The sequence below is a fragment of the Loxodonta africana genome, chromosome 6 (assembly GCF_030014295.1).
Source record: "Loxodonta africana isolate mLoxAfr1 chromosome 6, mLoxAfr1.hap2, whole genome shotgun sequence".
Lineage (NCBI taxonomy): Eukaryota > Metazoa > Chordata > Mammalia > Proboscidea > Elephantidae > Loxodonta > Loxodonta africana.
The window spans coordinates 77,591,458-77,616,004 of record NC_087347.1 but is presented as its reverse complement, the minus strand read 5'-3'; the positions used below and the strand labels follow the sequence as shown (position 1 = coordinate 77,616,004).

At 40.3% G+C, this 24,547-nt stretch overlaps 1 protein-coding gene across 1 annotated transcript in view; it reads left to right on the top strand.

Moving 5' to 3' along the window:
- DHRS9 (dehydrogenase/reductase 9) overlaps nucleotides 1-23,633 on the top strand; it is a 35,712-nt gene extending 12,079 nt beyond the window's left edge. Inside the window, exons 2-5 of the mRNA XM_003405805.4 lie at nucleotides 7,025-7,414; nucleotides 11,119-11,377; nucleotides 15,350-15,513; nucleotides 18,293-23,633. Of these exons, the coding sequence (XP_003405853.1) occupies nucleotides 7,102-7,414; nucleotides 11,119-11,377; nucleotides 15,350-15,513; nucleotides 18,293-18,516 (960 nt within the window). The 5' untranslated portion in view covers nucleotides 7,025-7,101 and the 3' untranslated portion in view covers nucleotides 18,517-23,633. The remainder of the gene's footprint in view (nucleotides 1-7,024; nucleotides 7,415-11,118; nucleotides 11,378-15,349; nucleotides 15,514-18,292) is intronic.
- The last annotated feature ends 914 nt before the right edge of the window (nucleotides 23,634-24,547 follow it).

Below are 24,547 nucleotides of genomic sequence, written 5' to 3'. Positions count from 1 at the left end.
TGGATGTATATATGTATATAGGAAGACATATGCTAGTAAATACACATGCATATATAGGTGTATCTGTAGGCATATGTACACACTTGTTTGTGTGTACTGTGCATATATGCACATATATAACACACCACATGGGGCCACAGCTACGAGAATGCTGACACTTTGTAAAAATTGTAACCAATGGCATAGAACAATTCGTATAAAAATTGTTAAAGGGGAACCTAATTTACTGTGTAAACTTTCACGTAAAGCACAGTAAAATTGTGTGTGTGTGTATATATATATACTTAAGAATATATATACTTAAGAAAATATATATATATTTAAGAATCTATTGATTGTTCTTGCCTGAAACAACTAAATTCTATGTTGGTTGCCAATTGGTGATTTTCCAATCGCATCTTTCCTTCTACATTTATTAGTTGCCATTCTACCCTATGAAAAGCTTTTCCTCTACCCCCATTTATTTCTTCTTTCATTTATTTATATCAGAGTGGACTCGTGGATTCATATTTTATTCAAATACATTATTATCACTATTGGTTTTGATTCTCAGGTTGCCCCATACCATGCCAATGGGAGCCCCTTCAAGCTGGCTCCTATGTACTTTTGATATGTTCTCAAAATACTTTAGCACTTCCTTACCATGTAGTGCAAGATGCTCCAAGTTCTCTTGGACTTTCCCAGACTCAGCACTGAAATTACTTTTTCCAAAGAGCCCTGGTTCCTTTTAGTAGAAAATAATATTTAGAAATCAGGATCTGAGCCACTTGGTATGTTCACTGACATTGGAGTGTCATGCTTCTTGCTCATCAGTTAGATTTAGAAAGTTATTTATATCAAAATCTACCTAACCATGTTAAAAACCACAACTTGAGATTGATTCCTCCAATTCTAATCCAACTCCACAGGGTTCATTCTAGCCTCCCCCTTTCCATATTTGTAACTCGCCTCTCTGATAATATGAAACCTGGCTTCCATTATCTACAATATATTTACTTATTTTCTCAATCAGGCAATTTGGATTTGAATGGATGTTTGTTTTCTAGTTATAATGAAGACATGGATTTTATGTGGTTTTATTTATCTTGAACTGTGTATTTTTTGAGAGGATGCCCTAGGAAATTTGGATATATATATGTCATTACCACAGTTAACTCAGAATTGAGAATAATTTTTGGATGCATGAAGTAAAATACATAGAATGACAAAGGAAACCTTCAATGTCAAAATACATTCAAATATTTGTGATATTGCTTCTTTACAAACACAATAAATAACAAGCTGGTGGCAGGTATAACTGCCATAATTCTAAAGCAGCAATGAGTATTTTGAGATATCTACAACTGTAAGGTAACATAAAAATACTTGTGATTTCTACTAGTGACAAAATCACAGGTATTGCAAATGTTACTGTGGTTTATTGTTACTTTCATAATTTAACCAAAAACCAAACCCGTTACCATCGAGTCAATTCTGACTCATAGAGACCCTATATGACAGAGTAGAAATGCCACATAGGGTTTCCAAGGAGCAGCTGGCAGATTCAAACTGCTGACCTTTTGGTTAACAGCCAAGTTCTTAACCACTGCGCCACCAGGGTTTCTTCATAATTTAAAGGTGTGTTAACTTTCAGTTACAACTTAAAGAAAATAAAGATGTACTCTTTTCCAGTCAACTGTCAACTCTAAATGCTCAAGAATCTATGGGGCCCCTTTTGCCTGAGGAGTTTTCATAGATGCCCAAATTAACCACCCAACTAAAGGCAAGCCACTTGGCCCTAGTAATCTGTTTTTACACACAAGACACAGAACCTACCTTCCTTTTTGCTTCGCTCCCCCAATCCCTCGTCCACTGTCCCTCCCTCTGGGAACTTCTGCTAGAAGTCATTGTACTAGAGCAGAAGAAGTCAGGAATGGAGATGATCCTACAGCAACAGTTATTACAGCTGGGGATATTACTTTTGGCCAGTGGATTTTTGTCCCAGGCTTCAGTATCCATGGGCCAGTGACAATGCGCTGACTCTTTCAGCTCAGATTGGATGCTGCTCAAATCCAGTTCAGTGTGCAGGCACTCCAATGCCCAATACTTCCCTCTCCTGGTTCTCACCATGGAGGGCAGAGGAATCCCCCAAAGGCAGTATAATAGAGTAGAAAGAGAACTATGTTCAAATGCCAGATCTTCCAATTACTACCTGTGTAGCTGTCTTAGTTATCCAGTGCTGCTATAACAGAAACACAGCAAGTGACTGGCTCTAAAGAAAAAAAAAAAAAAACAGAAGTTTATTTTCTCACAGTTTGCTGTTGCTGTTGTTAGGTGCCGTTGAGTTGTTCCTGACTCATAGCAACCCCATGTACAACAGAACAAAACACTCCCCAGTCCTTTGCAATAAAAAAAAAAATACTCGCAATCATTGTTATGCTTGAGCCCATTGTTGGAGTCACTGTGTTCATCCATCTCATTGAGGATATTCCTCTTGTTCGGTGACCATCTACTTTACCAAGCATGATGTCCTTCTTTAGGACTGATCCCTTCTGAAAACGTGTCCAAATTATGTGAGATGTAGTCTCACCATCCCTGCTTCTAAGGAGCATTCCAGTTGCACTTCTTCCAAGATAGGTTTATTTCTTCTTTTGGCAGTCCATGGTATATTAGGTATTCTTCATCAACAACACAATACAAAAGTGTCAATTTTTCTTTGGTCTTTCTTATTCATGGTCCAGCTTTTGCATGCATATGAAGCAATTGAAAATACCATGGCTTGGGTGAGGTGCACCTTATTCTTTCAAGTGACATCTTTGCTTTTGAATACTTTAAAGAGGTCTTTTGCAGTAGATTTGCCCGATGCAATGCATTTTTTGATTTCTTGACTGCCGATTCCATGGACGTTGACTGTGGATCCAAGAAAAATGAAATCCTTGACAACTTCAATCTTTTCTCCATTTATCATGGTGTTGCTTATTGGTCAGGTTGTGCCACTAGGGCTCCCTGTTATATATAAGTCCACTCAATCCTCTCAACAAGCTTGTGAGTTAGAATGGGCATACCATTTGTCTCATTTTATGTAAGGGGAGTTCCATGGTGGTGTAAACTGTTAATGTATACAGCTGCTAACAAAAAGGTGGAGGTTCAAGTCAATCCAGAGGTACCTTGGAAGAAAGACCTAATGATCTACTTTCAAAATAATCAGCCATTGAAAACCCTGGGGAGCACAGTTCTACTCTGACACACATTGGTGTCTCAACAGCAACTGGTCTGGTTATAGAAGAAGGAATAGGCTCAAAAAAATAAAGTGATCTCCATAAGGCCTATGTGATGGATTGAACTGTGTCCCCCAAAATGTGTGTCAACTTGGCTAGGCCATGATTCCCAGTATTGTGTGGTTGTCATCCATTTGTTGATCTGTTATTATCCTATGTGTTGTAAATCCTACCTTCTATGATTTTTTTTTTTTTTTATGATGTTTGTAAGGCAGGATTAGAAGCAGTTGTGTTAATGAGGCAGGACACAATCTACAGTTTAGGTGTATCTTGAGTCAATCTCTTTGGAGATATAAAAGAGATAAGTGAGCAGAGAGGAGAGGGACCTCCTATCACCAAGAAAGAAGAGCCAGGAGCAGAGCATATCTTTTGGACCCAGGGTTCCTGTGCTGAGAAGCTCCCAGACCAGGGGAAGATTGATGACAAGGACTTTCTGCCAGAGCCAAGAAGAGACATAAAGACTTTCCCTGGAGTTGGCGCCCTGAATTCAGACTTCTATCCTCCTAAACTGTGAGAAAAGATTGAAGTTGTCAAGGATTTCATTTTACTTAGATTCACAATCAACACCCATGGAAGCAGCAGTCAAGAATTCAAAAGACACATTGCATTGGGCAAATCTGCTGCAAAAGACCTCTTTAAAATATTCAAAAGCGAAGATGTCACCTTGAAGAATAAGGTGAGCCTGACCCAAGCTCTGGTGTTTTCAATTGCCTCATATGCGTGCGAAAGCTGGAGGGTGAATAATGAAGACCGAAGAATTGACACCTTTGTACTGTGTTGTTAATGAAGAATATTGAATATACCATGCCAAAAGAATACATATGCCAAAAGAAGGAATAAATCTATCTTGGAAAAAGTGCAACCAGAATGTTCCTTACAAGCAGGGATAGTGAGACTACGACTCACTTACTTTGGGCATGCTATCAGGAGGGGTCAGTCCCTGGAGAAGGACATCATGCTTGGTAAAGTAGAGGGTCAGTGAAAAAGAGGAAGACCCTCAACAAGATGGATTGACACAGTGGCTGCAACAGTGGGCTCAAGCATAACAGTGATCGTGAGGATGGTGCAGTACAGGCAGTGTTTTTTCTGTTGTACGTGGGGTCGCTATGGGTTGGAACAAACTCGACAGCACCTAACAACAACAACAAAGTGGTGTAGTGGTTAAGAGCTACAGCTGCTAACCAAAAAGTCAGCAGTTCAAATCCACCAGCTCCTCTTTAGAAACCCTATGGGTGAGTTCTACTCTGTCCCATAGGGTCACTGTAAGTCAGAATCAACTCAACGGCAACAGGATTTTTTGGTATATGTAAAAGTGCAGTGTGGAGTGCTTTGCAAATGTAAGACATCATCATCACATCGTCATCATCATTATTACTGCTGCCTTCATGCTTGCCTCTGCCTCAACGTGACCACACAAAAAGTTTCCACCTTCTGCTCTGGAGAAAACAAACCTTATGAATATTTACCTCCTTCAATTAAGTCCTAATGGAGTTTAGATTGCAGTAAGGGCTACGAAATCCATTCCTATATTCAGGGAATATATTAAACTGTTATCCAATAATCATTTACTGAGAAATCCAGACTTCAACAAATCAATAAGCTACTTGAATTTATAAGCATGTAATTTTCTTAAAATATCTAAATGTATAATTTTGCAAGAGATAGTTACACCAGCCCCTGCCCTCATAATTATATATTTTTAATGTATTTGAGAAGGGGACATTCTGCTACATGGATATTGATGTGCAACAAATCAATAATTCCCAACAGGAAAGACCTGAGGAAATTATGCCAAGTTACTAAGCTATGGAGACCTCAAGGTGGTCTGCAAACTTGACTAAAAAAAAAAAAAACTTGACTGCTTTAGAAATAATCACAGCTATACCACAGAATCAATTAATTTCTCCAGACCTACCATATGTTAATCCTTCCCTCTGACCTAATTTTTATCAATTGACATTCTTTTACCCTTTCTTTCTTTTACTGTAGATATTTTGGGGTGGAGGGGGGAGAAGATAAAAGCAGAGTACAAAATTTTCTTGAGAGACAAAGGCAATATATGACAATGAAGCATCTGTTATTTAAAATACTCTGTTCCTTACATAGCAGCAGTTACATATATAATGATATATATATACTTATGTCTGTTTTATGTTTATATCCCTTATCACATATGGAAAAAAAAACTAGAAGAAAATGAACCAAATATTAAGAGTCAAATGTGATAATCTTGGTTTCTTCAAATTTTTTGTCATTGCTAAATTTTTGTTTACCTTGAATATAAGTTACAAGTAGAAAAAAAAGATTAAAAAAAATCCTTCAAAGAAAAAAAAAAAAAAAACAGGCAATAATTGTAAGAATACAAATTCCAAACAAAGTTTATAAAATTGCTTGGCCTTGCAGATACTTTTTGATCAAGGTTTTCATAAACAGCCATGAATGCAGAAGCATCCCCAAAGTCTGAGTTTCAACTCCAGACAGGTCAATTATCCTGTAAGAGGCCCCTCTTGACGCTAAGGGTGAGTCAGGATCAAGAGTGAAGACATGTGGACACAGAAAAATGAGTACACTTTCTGGGTGATGAGTGCAGGAAATGAGCCAATAGGGGCCAGGGCTGCTCCTACGTGGGGAGGGGCCTAATGAGCTCCTTTTGGGGGCTGCTGTGTGGCTGCGGGTTAGGGAGGACCGAGTCACAAGGATGCTCAGACCTATGGCAGTCTCAGGCACACAGCCTCAGTGCATGCGTGGGCAAACGTTCTCGGGCTCCTGTTCACTTCTCCTACTGATCTTCCTGGGCCAGCCAGTACCCAGGGCCAGCCAGTACCCAGGGACAGCCAGTACCCAGGGACAGTAAGATATGCTGAGTGGAAATGCAGATGCAGACTTCTGAGGAAAGGAGATTTGATTGATTTTAGCCCGTAGGCTGCCTCCAGCCCTGACAAAATTAGTTTTCCCAGCGGTTCTGTGGCACCTGTGGTCAAGCATCATGATTTTAAAGTATAGATTTGCTTTACTTTGTGCTCTGTACATGTAATGTTTTTTCTCATAGAGATGGTGTCCAGAGAGGATCAAATTTGTGGATTCTGGGTTCGGTTTGGGATACTGTGTCTTGGACATCATCTATCTCTCCCTATGTCTTCCTGTTGTTCTCTTCCTCCCTCCGTGTACTCACTGGTGGCCTTGCACCTTAATAGTCTCCACATTGTTATAGTGTTCTCAGAGTTGGGTTGAAGGATGACATGAACCTATTTAAAATGAGAAAATAAAACCAAGTTGGAAATCTTTTCTCAGTGGTAACACCAAAACGCTCTCCTTTTCCCAACAACCTGAAAATAATTGAAAGTCTGGCAGAAGAGTTAGATTTTGAGCCTATTCTGGGCACGGATTTCATGATATAGCCAAAGGTAAGATTTTACCTTAAGAGTCTGTCTTTGAGATATGTGAATTCACACGTGAGATTGTCATCATCCCACACAACTCCAAATGCCCAAATCAACCCAATAACCTGCATCAGCTTTGAGATGGGTCCTCCTTCCCTCTCTTGTGAATACATCTTAATTTCTCCGAATGCTACTTGATTAGATTTTGCATTACTTTAGAGGAGCTGTTTAGCATTAAATGACCAGCATCCCAACAAACAACCCTATAAGAGTTAACTGTTTTTTTTTTTTAACTTTGTGTTTATCCACTCAAAATGCATTAAGATATCTCAAGTTCCTCAATCCTGGATTGCCTTGGTAGTTCTAATTTGAATTTTTTTTTTCTAGTTTTGAATACCCAGGACACCATCTTCTTTTATTGTATAAGAAAGGAGTGCCTTTGTCATATACAGAAGGAAAAAAAAATGCTGTTTTTCTTGTTACTCCTCCTAATCCTCTGTGGTCTTCTGTGGAATTGCAAGAGACAACTAAAGATTGCAGACATCACTGATAAGTACATTTTCATCACTGGGTGTGACACGGGCTTTGGAAACTTGGCGGCCAGAACTTTTGATAAAAAAGGGTTTCATGTAATTGCTGCGTGTCTGACTGAATCGGGATCAACAGCTTTGAAGGCAGAAACCTCAAGCAGACTTCAGACCGTGCTTCTGGATGTAACTGACCCAGAGAAAGTCAAGAGAACTGCCCAGTGGGTGAAGAACCAAGTTGGGGAGAAGGGTGAGTGATGTCAGAGGGTAACCAATGCTAAATAAAATGTGTTCAGATTTTAAATGGCCTTTCAAGAACATGTCTCCTAAATGCCAGTTGTGTCAGTCTTCAATCTTAGGTGGCTTCTGAGTAGCTACAAGTCTCAGGCTTTCTGTGTCCATAAAAGCACGGCCGAAGTAATCCTCAGTCTTAAGTCCCAGTGGGTGAATTTAGAACCAAGGTGAAGGTATTGACTTTCCCTGCTCTTCTCTATGAGGTACTGTGTATTGTTGTTGCTAGGTACCGTCAAGTTGATTTTGACTCAGAGTGACCCTATGGACAACAGAACGAAACACTGCCTAGTCTTGCACCATCCTCACAATCATTGCTATGTTTGAGCCTCTTGTTGCAGCCATCTCTTTGATGGTCTTCCTCTCTTTCACTGACCCTCTGCTTTACCCAGCATGATGTCCTTCTCTTGGGACTTGTCCCTTCTGATATCATGTCCAAAGTGAGACAAAGCCTCACCATCCTTGCTTCTAAGGAGCATTATGGCTGTACTTCTTCCAAGACAGATTTCTTTGTTCTTCTGCAGTCCATGGTATATATTCAGTATTCTTCATCAACACCATAACAGAAAGCATCGATTCTTCTTTGTCCTTATTCATTGTCCAGCTTTCACATGCATATGAGGCGATTGAAAATACCGTGGCTTGGGTCAGGCATACCTTAGTCCTCAAAGTGACATCTTTGCTTTTTAACACTTTAAAGGAGTCTTTTGCAGCAGATTTTTGCCCAATGCAATACATTGTTTCATTTCTTGACTGCTGTTTCCATGGGCATTGATTGTGAATCCAAGTAAAATGAAATCCTTGCCAACTTCAATCTTTTCTCTTTTTATCACGATTTTGCTTATTGGTCCAGTCGTGAGGATTTTTGTTTTCTTTATGTTGAGGTGTAATCCGTACTGAAGGCTGTAGTCTTGGATCTTCATCAGTAAGTGCTTCAAGTCCTCTTCACTTTCAGCAAGTAAGGTTGTGTCATCTGTATATCTCAAGTTGGTAATGAGTCTTCCTCCAACGCTGCGGACCTGTTTTTCTTCATATAGCCCAGTTTCTTGGATTTTTTGCTCAGCATACAGATTGAATAAGTACGGTGAAAGAATACAACCCTGACGCACAACTTTGCTGATTTTAAACCACGCGGTACCCCCTTGTTCTATTCGAATGACTGCCTCTTGGTCTCTATACAGGTTCCTCGTGAGCACAATTAAGTGTTCTGTAATTCACATTTTTCACTATATTATCCATAGCTTGTAAAGATCCACACAGTCAAATGCCTTTGCAAATTCAATAAAACACAGGTAAACATCTTTCTTGTGTTCTCTACTTTCAGCCAAGATCCGTCCAACGTCAGCAATGATATCCCTCATTCCATGTCCTCTTCTGAATCAGGCTTGAATTTCTGGCATCTTCCTGTGGATGTGCTGCTTCAACCACTTTTGAATGATCTTCAGCAAGATTTTATTTGCATGAGATATTAATAATATTGTTCGATAATTTCCACATTCTGTTGACTCACTTTTCTTTGGAATGGACACAAATATGGATCACTTCCAGTTGGTTGGTCAGGTGGCTATCTTCCAAATTTCTTGGCATAGACAAATGAGCACCTCCAGTGCTGCATTTGTTTGTTGAAACATCTCAATTGGTATTTCGTCAATCCCTGGACCCTTGTTTTTCAACAATGCCTTCAGTGCATCTTGGACTTCTTCCTCAATACCATTGGTTTTGATCACATTCTACTTCCTGAAAAAGTTTGAATGTTTACCAATTCCTTTTGGTACAGTGACCCTGTATTCTTTCCATCTTCTTTTGATACTTCCTGTGTCAGTCAATATTTTGCCCATAGACTCCTTCAATATTGCAACCTGAGGTTTGAAATTTTTCCTTCTGTACTTTCAGCTTGAGAATTGCCAAGCATGTACTTCCCTTTTGATTTTCTGACTCCAAGTCTTTGCACATTTTATTATAATACTTTACTTTGTCCTCTCGAGCCACCCTTTGAAATCTTCTGTTCAGCTAGCTCTTTTACTTCATCGTTTCTTCGGTTTGCTTCCATTTACTTCAAGAAGAAGTTTCAGAGTCTCTTCTGTCACCCATTTTGGTCTTTTCTTTCTTTCCTGTCTTTTTAATGACAATTTGCTTTCTTCATGTATGATGTCCTTGATGTCATCCCACAACTCATCTGGTCTTCAGACATTAATGTTCAATGTGTCAAATCTATTCTTGAGATGGCCCCAAATTCAGATGGGATATACTCCAGGTCATACTTTGGTTCTCATGGACTTGTTTTAATTTCCTTTAGCTTCAACGTGAACTTGCATATGAGCAATTGATGGTCTTTTTAGAAGCTGGCCCCTGGCCTTGTTCTGACTGATGATATTGAGCTTCTCCATGGTGTCTTTCCACAAAAGTAGTCAATTTGATTCCTGTGTACGCCGTCCAGTGAGGTCCACATGTATAGTTGCCATCTGTGTTGTTGAAAAAGGTATTTGCAATGAATAAGTCTTTGGTCTTGCAAAATTCTATCATGCAATCTCCTGCATTGTTTCTATCAGCAAGGCTATATTTTTCAGCTACCAATCCTTCTTTGTTTCCAACTTCTGCATTCCAATCACCAATAATTATCAATGCATCCTGATCGCATGTTCAATCAATTTCAGACTGCAGAGGTTGGTAAACATCTTCAATTTCTTCATCATCAGCATTAGTGGTTGGTGCATAAGTTTGAATAATAGTCATATCAACTGGTCTTCCTTGTAGATGAGTAGATATTATCCTATATCAGCCACAAATGCTGCAAAGTTACTTGGGAATAAAATCTACAGAATATTGGAGCAATCTCCAAGTTGTCATCTAGATATCTGGGATCCTTATCTCACTATAAAATGGCTCCAGGATTCACATATTTTCATTGGAAAAGGTAGAAAATGGTCTGAGAAATTGAGTATAATTGTCTTACGTAATTGTGGTACGGTAATCATTAGATACTCATCCTGCATTATGTTCTGATTAATAGCTGCATTCTGAATTAGATGATTTTATTGGCTTTTAATGAAGTTTGGAATATTTTCATGGATGAAGCTATTTGGGGGCACAAAGGAAAAAAAGTATGTGATCTTTCCGTTCACATCTCCATCATATAGCTGAGACTCTGAAGCTCAAAAGCAAAGGTTTGATAAGGCTCCAGATGATTTTTAATGCTTCCAAACACTTTTAACAAAAGGTTTCCCATTATACAAAAGTCAAGTGAATGATCTCTTTTTTTTTAAACCAAAAATGAATGTGAAGTAAGATTGATGTTGTTCTTTGTCCACATAGAACATCTTATAAATATTCTCTGGCCTTCACATAGGCCAATTATATCTGAGATTAATAAGTAGAACGTCTCAGAGAACTGGTATCTGGCATTCAGAACCAGAAATAGAATAACAGCACATTGGCTTCCAATAATACAACTTCAATACTTACTTCAGTTTACCCTCTCACACTCTCTACTATCATTTCCCCAAACTGCAAACATTTCAAAGAGGAAGTATAATGAGAGGGGAGGAAATGGCACCATTGTGTAATGCAGGGCCTCTTTTTCCATCCAAGATGCCCATAAACATGTGAGTTCATGATGGGCAGGCCAACCTCCACTACCATACCTCCTTTTCTTCCTCTGTTTAGGTCTCTGGGGTCTGATCAACAATGCTGGTGTTCTCGGAGTGCTGGCTCCCACTGACTGGCTGACTGTGGAGGACTACAGAGAACCTATTGAAGTGAACCTGTTTGGACTCATCAATGTGACATTACATATGCTTCCCTTGGTCAAAAAAGCTCAAGGGAGAGTTGTCAATATCTCCAGCATTGGGGGCCGGCTTGCATTTGGTGGAGGGGGATATACTCCATCCAAATATGCGGTGGAAGGATTCAATGACAGCTTAAGGTAAAGCAAGTTCACTGACTCTTTCCTCAATCATCTTCATTCTGCTACTGAGCTCAAGCAGTGAATATTTTATCAGGCTTAAATTTTTCATTTGATTCTTCTTTGTATTTTTTACTTTTTTCTGAAAATATCTAACTTCCTATTTACTTGAGTGTTTTCCCTTATGTTTTGGAGCATTTTAGTAATAGTTGCTTTAAAGAACTTTTATAAACCCAACATCTGTGTCACCTCAGCATTGGCATTTGTTGATTGGGCAAGTTGAGATTTTCCTGGTTGTTTGTATGCTGTATAATTTTGGATTGTGTGCTGAACATTTGAAATATTATATTATGAGACTATGGGTCTTGTTTGAATTCTATTGAGAAAGTTGATATTTTTGTGTTAGAAAACAACCAGGTTATCTTCAGGTCACGAGACTTCTGTGGGTTGTGATTCCAATGTTTGTTCAGTTTTCAAAGTCTTACTGTCCTATTCAGATCTGTCCCATGTGTGTATCACACAGTAGCCAGTCTGGAATATGGAACATGGTCTATTTCATAGTTTGGTTTTTCTCTAAGTATGATCCATGCATTCACATGTAGAGTCCATAAATAACTCTATGGAATCACTTTCCTGAGCTCCTCCCTCTTCACAATCTCCCTAGTACTTCCTCATTCCCTGGGAACCAGAAGCTGGGGTTTAGTTGCCCTGCTCTGCCAACTAGTTCCCACAACTGTAATCATTATGGGATCAGGTGGTGGAATAAAGAGAGAAACAAAAAGCAATATAATTTCTTCGCACCCTCTTAGACCCATACCCAAACCCAGTACCATAGCAACCCTTATTAAACAGGAAGTTTCCCATCCTTCAGGGTTTTAAGCACCTGCAGGCCCCCACCACTGTTACTATCATTGCTGCCACTGCTGTCACCACAAGATTGCCTGGGGTCTGGGCTTCAAGAGAAGAAAAATGAGGGATTTTCCTCGCTATCTCCAAATATTAGGAGTCACCTTGTCTGCTCTTCAGAAGGTCCCTAGGTGGTGCAAATGGTTTGCATTTGATTAGCTAACCTAAAAGTTAGGGGTTCGATCCCATGCAGCCATGCTGCTAAAGATTATAGCAAGAAAACCCTATGGATCACAGCTCTACTCTGTAACATATGGGTTACCAAGAGTGGGAATTGACTTGACGACAACAGGTTTGGGACTTTTGTTTGTTTTTTTGTGTGTTTGCCTGCTCCTCAAGCTGGAACTAGAGGGCCTCTCTTGGAGCTCTCTCTGTCCACTTTTGAGTTTCGGGATGACTTGAGTCCAGACCAGGGGATACTGGAGTGGGGAAAAAAACTCACTGTTGGTTCAGTGGTATTTCAAATTCTGGTCTTCTTCCCTAACTCACCTACTATCATTTGCTTTTCAAAGTTCTTAACTAGCTACTCTATGCATTCTGTCTACATTTTGTAGCTGTATTCAGTGGGATTTTTTTGGGATTCAGTGGGAGAGACAAGGGGAATGTACTTGATCCATCTTACAGGGAACTAGAACCTATCACTACATGTTCAAAGCCCCCAGGTTGCAAGTGGTTGTATCAGTTAAGATTCTGGCAGGAAATGAGGACACACTAAAATTGAGTAAATGCAGCAGTTTCCTTAAGTGACTATTTATAAATGTGGACATTGTATAGGGAAATCCCAAAGTATAGTGTAGTATCTGAGGGCTAATGACAGCAGGGCAATTTCTAACCCATAGAACAGAAGAGAAAAGGAGACAGGGAAGTTTCCAGAACCAATAGATATTGAGGCTGTCACCTTCAGTTGAGGGTTGAAATTAACCAGTGTTGAACCCACAAAGGGAATAACTAGCCCAACATCTTTCTCCTCCCTCCCTCGGATCTACTGCCTGTACTCCCAATGGACTGTACCTGACTGATGCCAGAATATAGTTAAAATACTGGTCAGTCTCCCAGGGTACAGAAGAGGCAGAAGGGTGGAGAAAGAGTCTGGAGAAACAAATAAAAAACACCCAGCTGAGTGGTGTTGTGATAGGCAAGAGACAAAACAAAATTAGATATAATTTTTCCCTTCCAGTCATTTATTTATTTAACTAGCATTTGTTTAAGGTGCATGGTAGCGTTTAGGTTCTAAACCATGGTTTTAGGGTTAGTTCACTAATAAAAAATCAGATTATTCCATTGAGATGAATAAAGCTAGAACTACTCCACTTTATGATTTGAGCAGATTGCCAGGTTCAATTCTTCCAGGAAATAAGCACAATAATGCTAGAGCAGTGCTTCTCAAATATTAGCATGCATTTGAATCACCTGCGAACCTTGTTGAAATGCAGATTCCAATTCAGTACGTTGGAGTGGAGCCTGAGATTCTGCATTTCTAACAAGCGCCTCTCCTCACCCCACCCCTCCCCCCAAAAAAACCATTGCTGTCTAGTCGATTCTGACTCATAGTGACACTATAGGACAGAGTAGAACTGCCCCATAGTGTTTCCAAGGAGTAAGTTGGTGGATTCAAACTGCTGACCTATTGGTTAGCAGCCAAGCTCTTAACCACTACACCACCAGGGCTCCAACAAGCACCCAGGTGATGCCAGTGGTCCAGGGATTACACTTTGAGTAGCAAGGTCATGGGGAACCTCCATTAGTCTCCTTGGTTACTCTATAAGCAGCAAAATTATAATAACATGTTGGTATACTTAGAGATTTATTCTACTTGCTCACAAAGAGATTTCAACTGACGGGTTTGTGAGATCCTGTTTGCAATGCAGCTGTTCCATGCCTGAAAGTAATGAATAAAGAGTTTTTATTTCCTTCTAAATCATGGAACTAGTGCTGGAAATAGTATTATGTATCTAGGCCAAAGTCCTGTGGCAGCTCAAGAATTTCTATATACAGGAGGGCTTAGGGGCAGCAGTGTGGTTGGGAGAAGGCTGGGACTCTTTAAAGTTGTATTTGCCTAACAAGCATACTGGTTGTACTTACCTTGCGAGCTTAGTTGTGTGGCTTAAAGCCATTTGTCTCTAGATTATATATTATTTTCAGAGTGGGTAGATGACAAATCTCAATTTCCCCCCCAGCACTGTTACTTTCGAGATCCTAAAAAGACCAAACTACAAGTGAGTAAAATACAAATAAATCTGGAAGTAACCTTTTTTTTTTTAATGTAAACAACACAGCTTTCAACACCTCTCAAGGTCAAGCTGGTATGTATTTTTTTAGTAAAATATACTTCAAACTACCCATAGGTATGTTGCAAGAAAACAGAACCAAAAATAAATTAAATCATAGTTTAAGTTCACTAAAAAATACTTTTTAAATATTCATGGTGAAGATTTTGGTAAAACAAATAATTACTTCCTTATATGTTCCAGGTGGGAATACAAACTAAATTTAGGAAATGATGACTCATATACTGGTTCGCTTTAAGGAAAGGGACACCATTATTCCTCTAAAACCTTAATGCTTAGCAAATGAGTAGATTTTTGGTTTTTTGCAGCAATGTGATGAAAGCCCTTGCTGGATGGCATAAGGAGCTGGTTGGTCAAATCAGGAGTGTCACACTGCGTCCTTCAGCATATCATCGTGTGTGCTGCAATCTCCTGACATTCCTAGAATGGAGATAAACTTGTCTTTCCAGGACAGTCATTAATTCATTTCACCATAAGATACTTTGAATACTGTGAAGAAGCCTGTCCTTGATCTGAATGTTCCTTGATTTAGGGAGATAGCATGGCCCAGGGAGAAGAACAGTGGCCTGGGGGTGGTCCGCCCAGATTCCTTTCCTGTTTTGCCACTAACCAACCCGCACTTCACCATTCTGACCTTCAGTTTCTTCATCTTCAAAATGAGAAGGGAGAACAAGATGCCCCTTCCAATGCATCCAATCCTGGGATTCCATGAAAACATTCGTAAGAAAATAGTCACCCAAATTGCAAATATTCTCCAAATAAACGTGGATTAAACATTTTCAATGTGTTCTTTTCACAGACGGGACATGAAAGCTTTTGGTGTGCATGTCTCATGCATTGAACCAGGATTATTCCAAACAGGATTTTCAGATCCAATAAAGGCAAATGAAAAAAAACGTGCCATTTGGAAGCATCTGTCTCCAGACATCAAACAACAATACGGAGAAGGTTACATTGAAAAAAGTGAGTTTCTAGGTGGACCTGGGGCCCGTTAGGGTTCAATGTCCTAGACAGCATGGGGGAAATGCAATCATAAATGATAAAATAAGTTCCCCAAAGTAATGCACCAATAAAAAAAAAAAAATTTTTTTTTTTTTTGCACCAATAGGGATCCTAAATATGGGTCAAGATTTCCCACTATTCTAGTGCCATCTGTTGCTTCTCCAAGTGTTTATAAACATTTATTGAACATTTTACTAAGTGCCACATTCGATCCTAAGCACCTTATGAATTGTATAATTCACCCTTCAGAAGAACTGTTGGAATAGTGAGCAGAGACTTAGATGAGGTATTCTACCCAAGGTTATACAGCTCCTCCTGGTCATGCCAGGGTCTAAACCCAGGCAGGCTGACTCCAGAGCCATGGTCTTCACCTTTATACATACCTCCTCTTTTGATAAGCACCAACCATACACTCTACATTGTTTAAGGCTTTATGGAGCTTCCAAAAGATGGAGAAGTCTCAGACTCTGACTTTCAACTAGATTATAACCTAAATGACAACAACACATAACCAAGTGAAACTGTAAAAAGTGAGAGGTAGTGAGAGGTAACATAAGCCAAGAGATTGGGTCAGGTATGGAGAAATAATGATAAAGATTAAATAATGACTAGCATATACTGAACATCTACCATGTAATGATCGCCATTCTCAGAATTTTACATGAACTCTCTCACTTAAAACCTCCAAATAATTCTATGAATTAGAGATTATTATTACCCCCATTTTATAGAAACAGAGGCCCAGAGAAGTAACTTGTCTGAAGTTGCACAGCTACAGAGCTGCATTTGAACCCAGGCAGCCTGACTTTAGCGTTTATTTATATTCTGGGCCGCTGCACTACAATGAAGGAGCCCTGGTGGCACAACAGTTAAGTGTTTGGCTGCTAACTGAAAGGTTGGTTGTTCTAGCCCACCCAGTGGCTCCACAGGAGAAAGACGTGGCAATCTGCTCTCATAAAGATTACGGCCTATAAAGCTCTATGGGGCAGTTCTACCCTGTCACATGGGGTTGCTATGAGTCGAAAATCAACTCGATGACACCTAACAACAGCAACAGCACTACAATGTGGACAAGGAGTAAAGACCCTAATTAAATGTCCTGTGTCAAGCCCCTGCTTCTGCCTCAAACTTCCTGGCCCTGTTAAAGTCCATTAGATACTTCTCAAACACTTACTGAGCTCCTGCTTTGAGCTAAACAGATCCCCACCTAATCTTTGGGTCACTCAATCCAATTCAAACTGTGGCCTTAGGGTTGGAAAGTTTCCATGGCTGGTTGGTAAAACTGTCAACTGTGGTAAGATTCTAGGCTAGAAGTTCTCAAGGGGGGCTGAGAGGAAAGTCAGATGTACCATTATTCCTCTAAAACATTAATACCCAGCAAAGGAGTAGATTTTTGTTTTGGAAATGGGGAGGTTTTAAAAATGGCTGACTATCCCTCCTATCCCCACCACTACACACACAATGTGTATCAACTAGAATATCTGGTTTGACAAGCCCCCCTCCCCCAGGTCTCTGTGATACATTGCTGCCATTAAATGCTCTGTTTCTCACTTACTCATCGCTTTTGAAGGTTCTAAGTAGATTCAGTCTAAGACTGATTAAGACTTCAGAAACAAAATCCCTCATTTTTTCTTTTTTGGTATTTACATTGACACTTTTAAAATGCCTGTGAATATTTCACCAACTTTCTTCTCAAAATTATTGTTGACATGGTCCCAGGTTCAGGGGGTCTGTCCAGGAAGTACCAAAAGGCATGGACCCTAATTTTGCACTGGTGGTTCTTATTAGAGTTTTCCAAGTCAGGACTTCGGCATCAGTCAGACTCACAGTCCCAAAGCAGACTACGAATTTAAGGTAGGCTTTCATTTCCCAGGCTGGAGTTTTTGTTTAAAATAGTTCCTGAGGCATATTAGGTAACCTTTTTTTTTTCTCAGTTAGGCTCTTTGGACAACTTGTAGCTTCTGGGGCCTAAAGTTAAAAAGGAGGATTAAAAATCATACATTTTTCCCTGAGAAGACACCACTCAGGCATGTTTTTAAGAGCATATGAGGAATATTCCAAGCCATTACCAAGCCTTTTATAAAATACCTACCCTTTTAAAGATGTCTTAAAGACATTTCATGTGCCTGAGAACTGGGATTCATTGAGCTTCCTGAGTCAGGGTGTTTGGAGTGATTCTCCCTTTATTCATTGCATTATAGAGGCATGACGGTACATGAGCGTACTCATACCTGCCCCACTTCCCCCTACACACACACACACACGCGCGCGCGCGCGCGCACCCACACTTCCTATAAACACAGTACTCCCATAAAACCAAATTAGGAATCAAACCCACAACTTGCTAAGCTCAGGGGCCTCATGAACTTTCTGAAGGATCTTTCTCTCATTGCTTTAAAGCAGTGCTTCTCTAAATTTGTGCTTCAGACCAGTAACATCAGTGTCACCTGGAAACGTGTTAGGAATGCAAATTCTTGGGCTCCACTTAAGACCTACTGAATCAGAAACTCTATTCTCTTTCTGGGGTATTCTTCTGCCCCTTTTGAGTTTGAGAACCACTAATATAAAGAAAGCGTTACTGCTATTTTTACTGAGGAATAGGTTAAAAACCATGGCAATGGGCCTGAATTATAATGCCAAATTAAATTCCCTCATATACATCCTTCCTTCCCATCCTACCCTCACGCTCTCTTTTTCCTCTTCTTCCAATGAGTAAACATTCTTTTGTATTTTTTTATAGGTCTAGAAAAACTGAAAGGCTGTACATCCTTTGTAAATGTGGACCTCTCTCTGGTGGTAGAGTGTATGGACCACGCTTTAACAAGTCTCTTCCCTAAGACCCGTTATACTGCTGGAAAAGATGCCAAGACTTTCTGGATACCTCTGTCTCACATGCCAGCAGTTTTGCAAGACTTTTTATTGTTGAGACAGAAAGTAAAGCTGGCTAACCCCAAAGCAGTGTAATCCCAAAGCAGTGTGACTCAGCTGACCACAAATGCCTGCTCCAGGCTATGAAATTGACTGATTTCAAGGGCATGGCTCCTTTTCAATCCCATTCCTTACCTACTTCAGCCTGGATTCATTTAGAAAACCATGCTTCTTTTGATAAATAAAGGAATCCCACCATCAGTGGCAATTTCCCAGAGTCCTGTCTCAAGCTTTCTTTCAAAAGAAGGGCAGGCATAGCATGTCACATGGGCAAGACCTGCCCAATATTTAGGCTTTGCCTGCTTGGTATGATGTAAGGCAGACTGCAAAACTTTCTCCTCCAAATGATCTTCACCACTGGCTATAGTCCCCAAGCCTCTAGTCCCCACCATTTAGAGCAACTCCTTTGAGTCAGAATTGACTCTGTGGAAAGGGAGAGCAACTCCTTAAATGTTAAATATTTGCCCTTTAGCAAAATATTAAGAAATTAAGTAGAAAACTTTCATAAGTGGATTAGACATTCTGCTATCTTGCTAAAAATAAGGCTCTGAAGGACTGGAACTTTGTTCTAGTAAGCTTTGGTGAGGACAGGAAAAGAATGGGTAATAAAGCATTAGGAGACGTGGTACAAGTTAAGGGGCAGCAGAAAAACACTAGGTGGACTGTCAGTAGGAGGTGATGAAAAGAGAGAAGGAAGAAGAGGGTTAAGAGAAAGAAATAGTTATGAAACAGGAGGTAGGGAGACTTCAAGACAACAAGCCTTCTACTCTGAGGGGAGGTATGGAGGATAAACATCTTATTCAAGGCCACTGCAAACAATGATGCACACCTGGATGTCTGGTGGAAGATGGGAATAACAGAGCAACAGGACACCAACCATTCCAGAGAAGCAAAAATACAGAGCATTTATGTTTATTCCAGTGATTGTAAAAATAACAAGTGCCAGAATATCTGGTACAACTCATACTTGAGGTGGCTGGAAATTCTTCATTTGAGGTGTCTCTGAAGCCCTGTGAAAATAAAGAACTAAATTAAAGGCTCTCTTTAGCCTGCAGTGTGATTAGGCCTGGTTCTTGCTCATATTCATGGCTGTAAAGTAGACTGATCCTGGACTCACACCTCCTCCAAACAAAAAAGTTCCCTAAATGGATATTTCCTCAGATCCTAGAATCCAGTATCACCCTCAAAGGTTTGTGGAATATTTATGTAAAAAAGCCTGGAGTGTCAGAATTCACTTGTACTTTCTGCATCAATGAAGAAGATTAGACTAAAGGGAGCAATTATTCCAAAGTACTAATGGACCACATGAACTACACCCTACGTGACCCCGACACCAGAAGAACTAGATGGTGCCTGGCTACCACTACTGACCACTACTGATCACTCTGGCTGGGATCACAACAGAAAAAAATGTAGAACCAAAAATCAAAATCACAGCAAAGACCAGACTTACTGGTCTGACAGAGACTGGAGGAACCCCAAGAGTATGGCCCTAAAGCACCCTTCTGAACTGGAAGTGAAGCCATTCCTGGAAATCACCTTTCAGCCAAACAATAGACAAGTCCATAAAATAAACAATAACCCAAGAGGAATATGTTCCTTAGAACAATTGATTACACAGGTCAAAAGGACAACATTTGCCCAAAAGCAAAGGTGAGAAGGCAGGATGGGGTGGAAAATCCAGATGAAAGGAAACGGGGAACTCAGGGTGGAAATGGGGAGAGTGCTGACACATTGTGGGAATGCAACCAATACCGTGGAACAATTTATGTACAAACTATCAAATAGAAAACTAATTAGCTCTGCAAACATCACCTAAAAGCAAAATTAAAATAAAAAAAAAAAAAAGGATCCCAGACATACTATGTTTCCCTATGGTTGTATTTTTTTTTATTTCAATAAAGAGAAGTGATGCCATGAGTACCACAGGGAGGCAATAGTGTGGACTGTTCTAGTCACTGCGGCTAGGATAGCCCTGGGGATGCTAATGAGCAAAATAAGGGAATCTTAGCTAAAACAAGGTAAGAGCCTCCCAGCACTACCAGGCTGCAATCTAGTAAAAGACTAGTAGGTGACCAGACTTGCCAGTTCAGCTGAAAGAGAGCATCTAGCCAGCATCTGTCTCACAGAGACACGTCCACTAACAACATCCTCAATGTGACAAGTCTCTGTTTCAATGCCATCAAAGAATAAGGAGGTGACCACCTTCCAATCTCATTGCTGATTAGCTCTAGTAATTAGAACGTTCTTTATTATTGTTGAGCCAAAATCTGTAAGTGAAAGGGAGAAGAGGGGAAAAAGGGCTGCTGTTGCCGCTACCATAGTGATAATAAGATTTCACATTCACTGAGTCTTTACAACAAGCCAGAAACCACTCAGAGTGCTGAATATGCATCTTCTCACATAGCATAGTGTTTACAACTTTTACACAACAGGGATTTTTATTATCCCATTTTACGGATGAGGAACCAGATATCCAAGATTTTTTTTTTTCAGCTCTAATAATCCATGATTTTTAAATTCCACCCTGGTAATAAAACATTAGTTCTCAAAATTTTTTGAAATATTAAACAATGAATTTTATAATCCAAAATACTTTCTTAACATTCTTTCTGGAACTCTGGAGCTATCCTAAAGAGAAATTCTAAAACTCCGAGTGTTAAAAATGTAAGGCAAGCCTCCTGGCCAGTGATTCACATGTCCTTGGTCCCTGGAAAGACATGATGGGCAAGGGTATGCAGGCTCTTCTCATTTTCCCACTCACTCTCCACTTCCAGCTGCAAATGCCCTTCTAAGAAATATGGCTTTTTTCATGAGTAGAAATAAAAAAAGTATCCCATATGTTACAAATGCCAATGCTCACTGCAGAATGAAATAGATAAAACAAGGTAAGAAAAACATTCTTGTCAGAAAGTCCTCCCAAGGACTCAAGTCTTCACCCTCACAAGTAGAATGGAATCTGATCTGAGTCCTGGGCTCCAGATGAACATTTTTATCAGTGATTTAGAGGAAGGCACAGAGGCAGGTTTGTTAATCCATCAAGTGAATACATAAACCAGTTGACATGGTGACCCCATGTGTGTCAGAGTAGAACTGTGCTCCATAGCGTTTTCAGTAACTGATTTTTCAGAAGTAGATCACCAGGCCTTTCTTCCAATGCACCCATGGGTAGACTCAAGCCTCCAATCTTTCAGCTAATAGCTGAGCATATTAACCATTTGTAGTATCCAGGGGCTCCAGTGAATACAGTAACTGCTTCTGTGAGTACTAACCATGGGCTAACAAGATGAAATTATATAGGGGAAAATACAGGATTCTGCTAAGTTTCCAAAAAAGTAAGCCCAGGATTCAGAGCCACATTGTGAAAATGATGCAGACATTTTATTCAGTAGTCAGTTCAAAGTGAGTTAATAGTATGGCGTAGCTACCTTCCCAAGGGGGAAAAAAAGTAAACGATGCTTTGATCTCGGTGGCTTAAATTTTAAAATTACAACTTATGAAGTAATGGAGGTGATGACCCTGTCTACTCTCAACTGCTCAGAGCAGTGGTAAAATTTTACCCTCACTATTGGGAATCCCACTCTCATAGAGCCATAGATAGAGACGGTGGCCAGGAGGTCAAGGGGATCCAAAGTCTAGGCTATATGAGGAGGAGCTGGAGAATCTGGGCTTGTTTACATGGAAGAGGAGCCAGAAGGGAGATGGGACCTCCCTGTGAAACAGGAATTGAACTCATTCTGAGAAGCACAAAATGGTAGATAGCCACAGTTGATAGAGAAGCACAGAAGGGACAGCTGTTGTGGGGATGCTGGAGAAGGGATTCAGAGTTGCTTACCCGATTGACATTTAAGGACTCTAACAAACCTGAGATACTACAACTGGGGAACGGAAGGGCTTTCCTCAAAATTTCTGGTCTCTGAGTCCAGCACAACTAAATGGTGCCCAGCTACCACCACTGACTACTCTGACAGGGATCACAATAGAGCGTCCCAGACAGAGCCAAAGAAAAATGCAGAACAAAATTCTAACTCACAAAAAAAGACCGGACTTACTGGCCTGACAAGAGACCGGAGAAACCCCGAGAGTATGGCCCTCAGACACCCTCTTAGTTCAGTAATGAAATCACGCCTGAGATTTACCCTTCAGCCAAATATTAAACAGGCCCATAAAACAAAACTAGACTAAAGGGGCACACCAGCCCAGGGGTAAGGACTAGAAGGCAGGAAAGGACAGGAAAGCTGGTAATACGGAACCCAAGGTTGAGAAGGGAGAGTGTTGACATGTCCTGGGGTTGTTAACCAATGTCATAAAACAATATGTGTACTGTTCAATGAGAAGCCAGTTTGTTCTGTAAATCTTCATCTAAAAGCACAATAAAAAAGCAGAATTTCCTGCTTCTTAAACCCGAGGAAGCAACAAACTGAATGTCTCTCACACCTTTTCTCACAGGGCTGAAATTTTATTTCTTCAAGACTTAGAGCTTGCCTAATCCTTCTGCTAGGAGAAAGAAAAGCAATTCTCAAAGGGAAATAATAGACATCAAGATACACTTGGGCTAAACTTTAGACCTTGTCCAGAGCCAGCCTGGTTATTAGCACATGGACAGAGAGGCTGGAAGGATTCCTTGAGTCCTCAGGTAACTTGCAATCTGTGTGCACAATTGCCAGAACGTGTTCATTTTTTAAATTAGGTATTATACATGTTATTGTTGTTAGGTGCCGTCAAGTCAGTTCCAACTCAAAGCGACCCTATGCACAACAGAACGAAACACTGCCCGGTCCTTCGCCATCCTTACAATTGTTATGCTTGAGCTTATTGTTGCAGCCACCGTGTCAGTCTACCTCGTTGAGGGTCTTCCTCTTTTCTGCTGACCCTGTACTCTGCCAAGCATGAGGTCCTTCTCCAGGGACCGATCCCTCCTGACAACATGTCCAAAGTATGTAAGATGCAGTCTCGCCATCCTCGCTTCTAAGGAGCATTCTGGTTGTACTTCCCCCAAGACAGACTTGTTCATTCTTTAGGCAGTCCACAGTATATTCAATATTCTTCGCCAATACCACAATTCAAAGGCATCAATTCTTCTTCAGTCTTCCTTATTCATTGTCCAGCTTTCACAGGCATATGATGTGATTGAAAATACTGTGGCTTGGGTCAGGTGCACCTTAGTCTTCAAGGTGACATCTTTGCTTTTCAACACTTTAAAGAGGTCCCCCCAAGTCTGTCAGTTTGTCATACTGTGGGGGCTTGCTTGTTGCTGTATGCTGGAAGCTATGCCACCAGTATTCAGATACCAGCAGGGTCACTCATGGAGGACAGGATTCAGCTCAGCTTCCAGACTAAGACAGACTAGGAAGAAGGACCTGGCAGTCTACTTCTGAAAATCATTAGCCAGTGAAAACCATATGAATAGCAGTGGAACATTGTCTGATACAGTGCTGGAAGATGAGCCCCCCAGGTTGGAAGGCACTCAAAAGACAACTGGGGAAGAGTTGCCTCCTCAAAGTAGAGGCAACCTTAATAACGTGGATGGAGTAAAGCTTTCAGGACCTTCATTTGCTGATGTGGCACGACTCAAAATGAGAAGAAACCGTTGCAAACATCCATTAATAATCGGAATCTGGAATGTATGAAGTATGAATCTAGGAAAATTGGAAATCATCAAAAATGAAATGGAATGCATAAACATCAATATCCTAGACATTAGTGAGCTGAAATGGACTGCTATTGGCCATTTTGAATTGGACAATCATATCATCTATTATGCTGGGAATGACAACTTGAAGAAGAATGGTGTTGCATTCATCGTCAAAAAGAACGTTTCAAGATCTATCCTGAAGAACGACACTGTCAGTGATAGGATAATATCCATGCGCCTACAAGGAAGACCAGTTAATAGGGCTGTTATTCAAGTTTACGCACCAATCACTAAGGCCAAAGATAAAGAAATAGAAGATTTTTATCAGCTGCTGCAGTCTGAAATTAATCGGACTTGCAATCTGAATGCATTGATAATTACTGATGATTGGAATGGGAAAGTTGGGAACAAAGAAGGATTGGTAATTGGAAA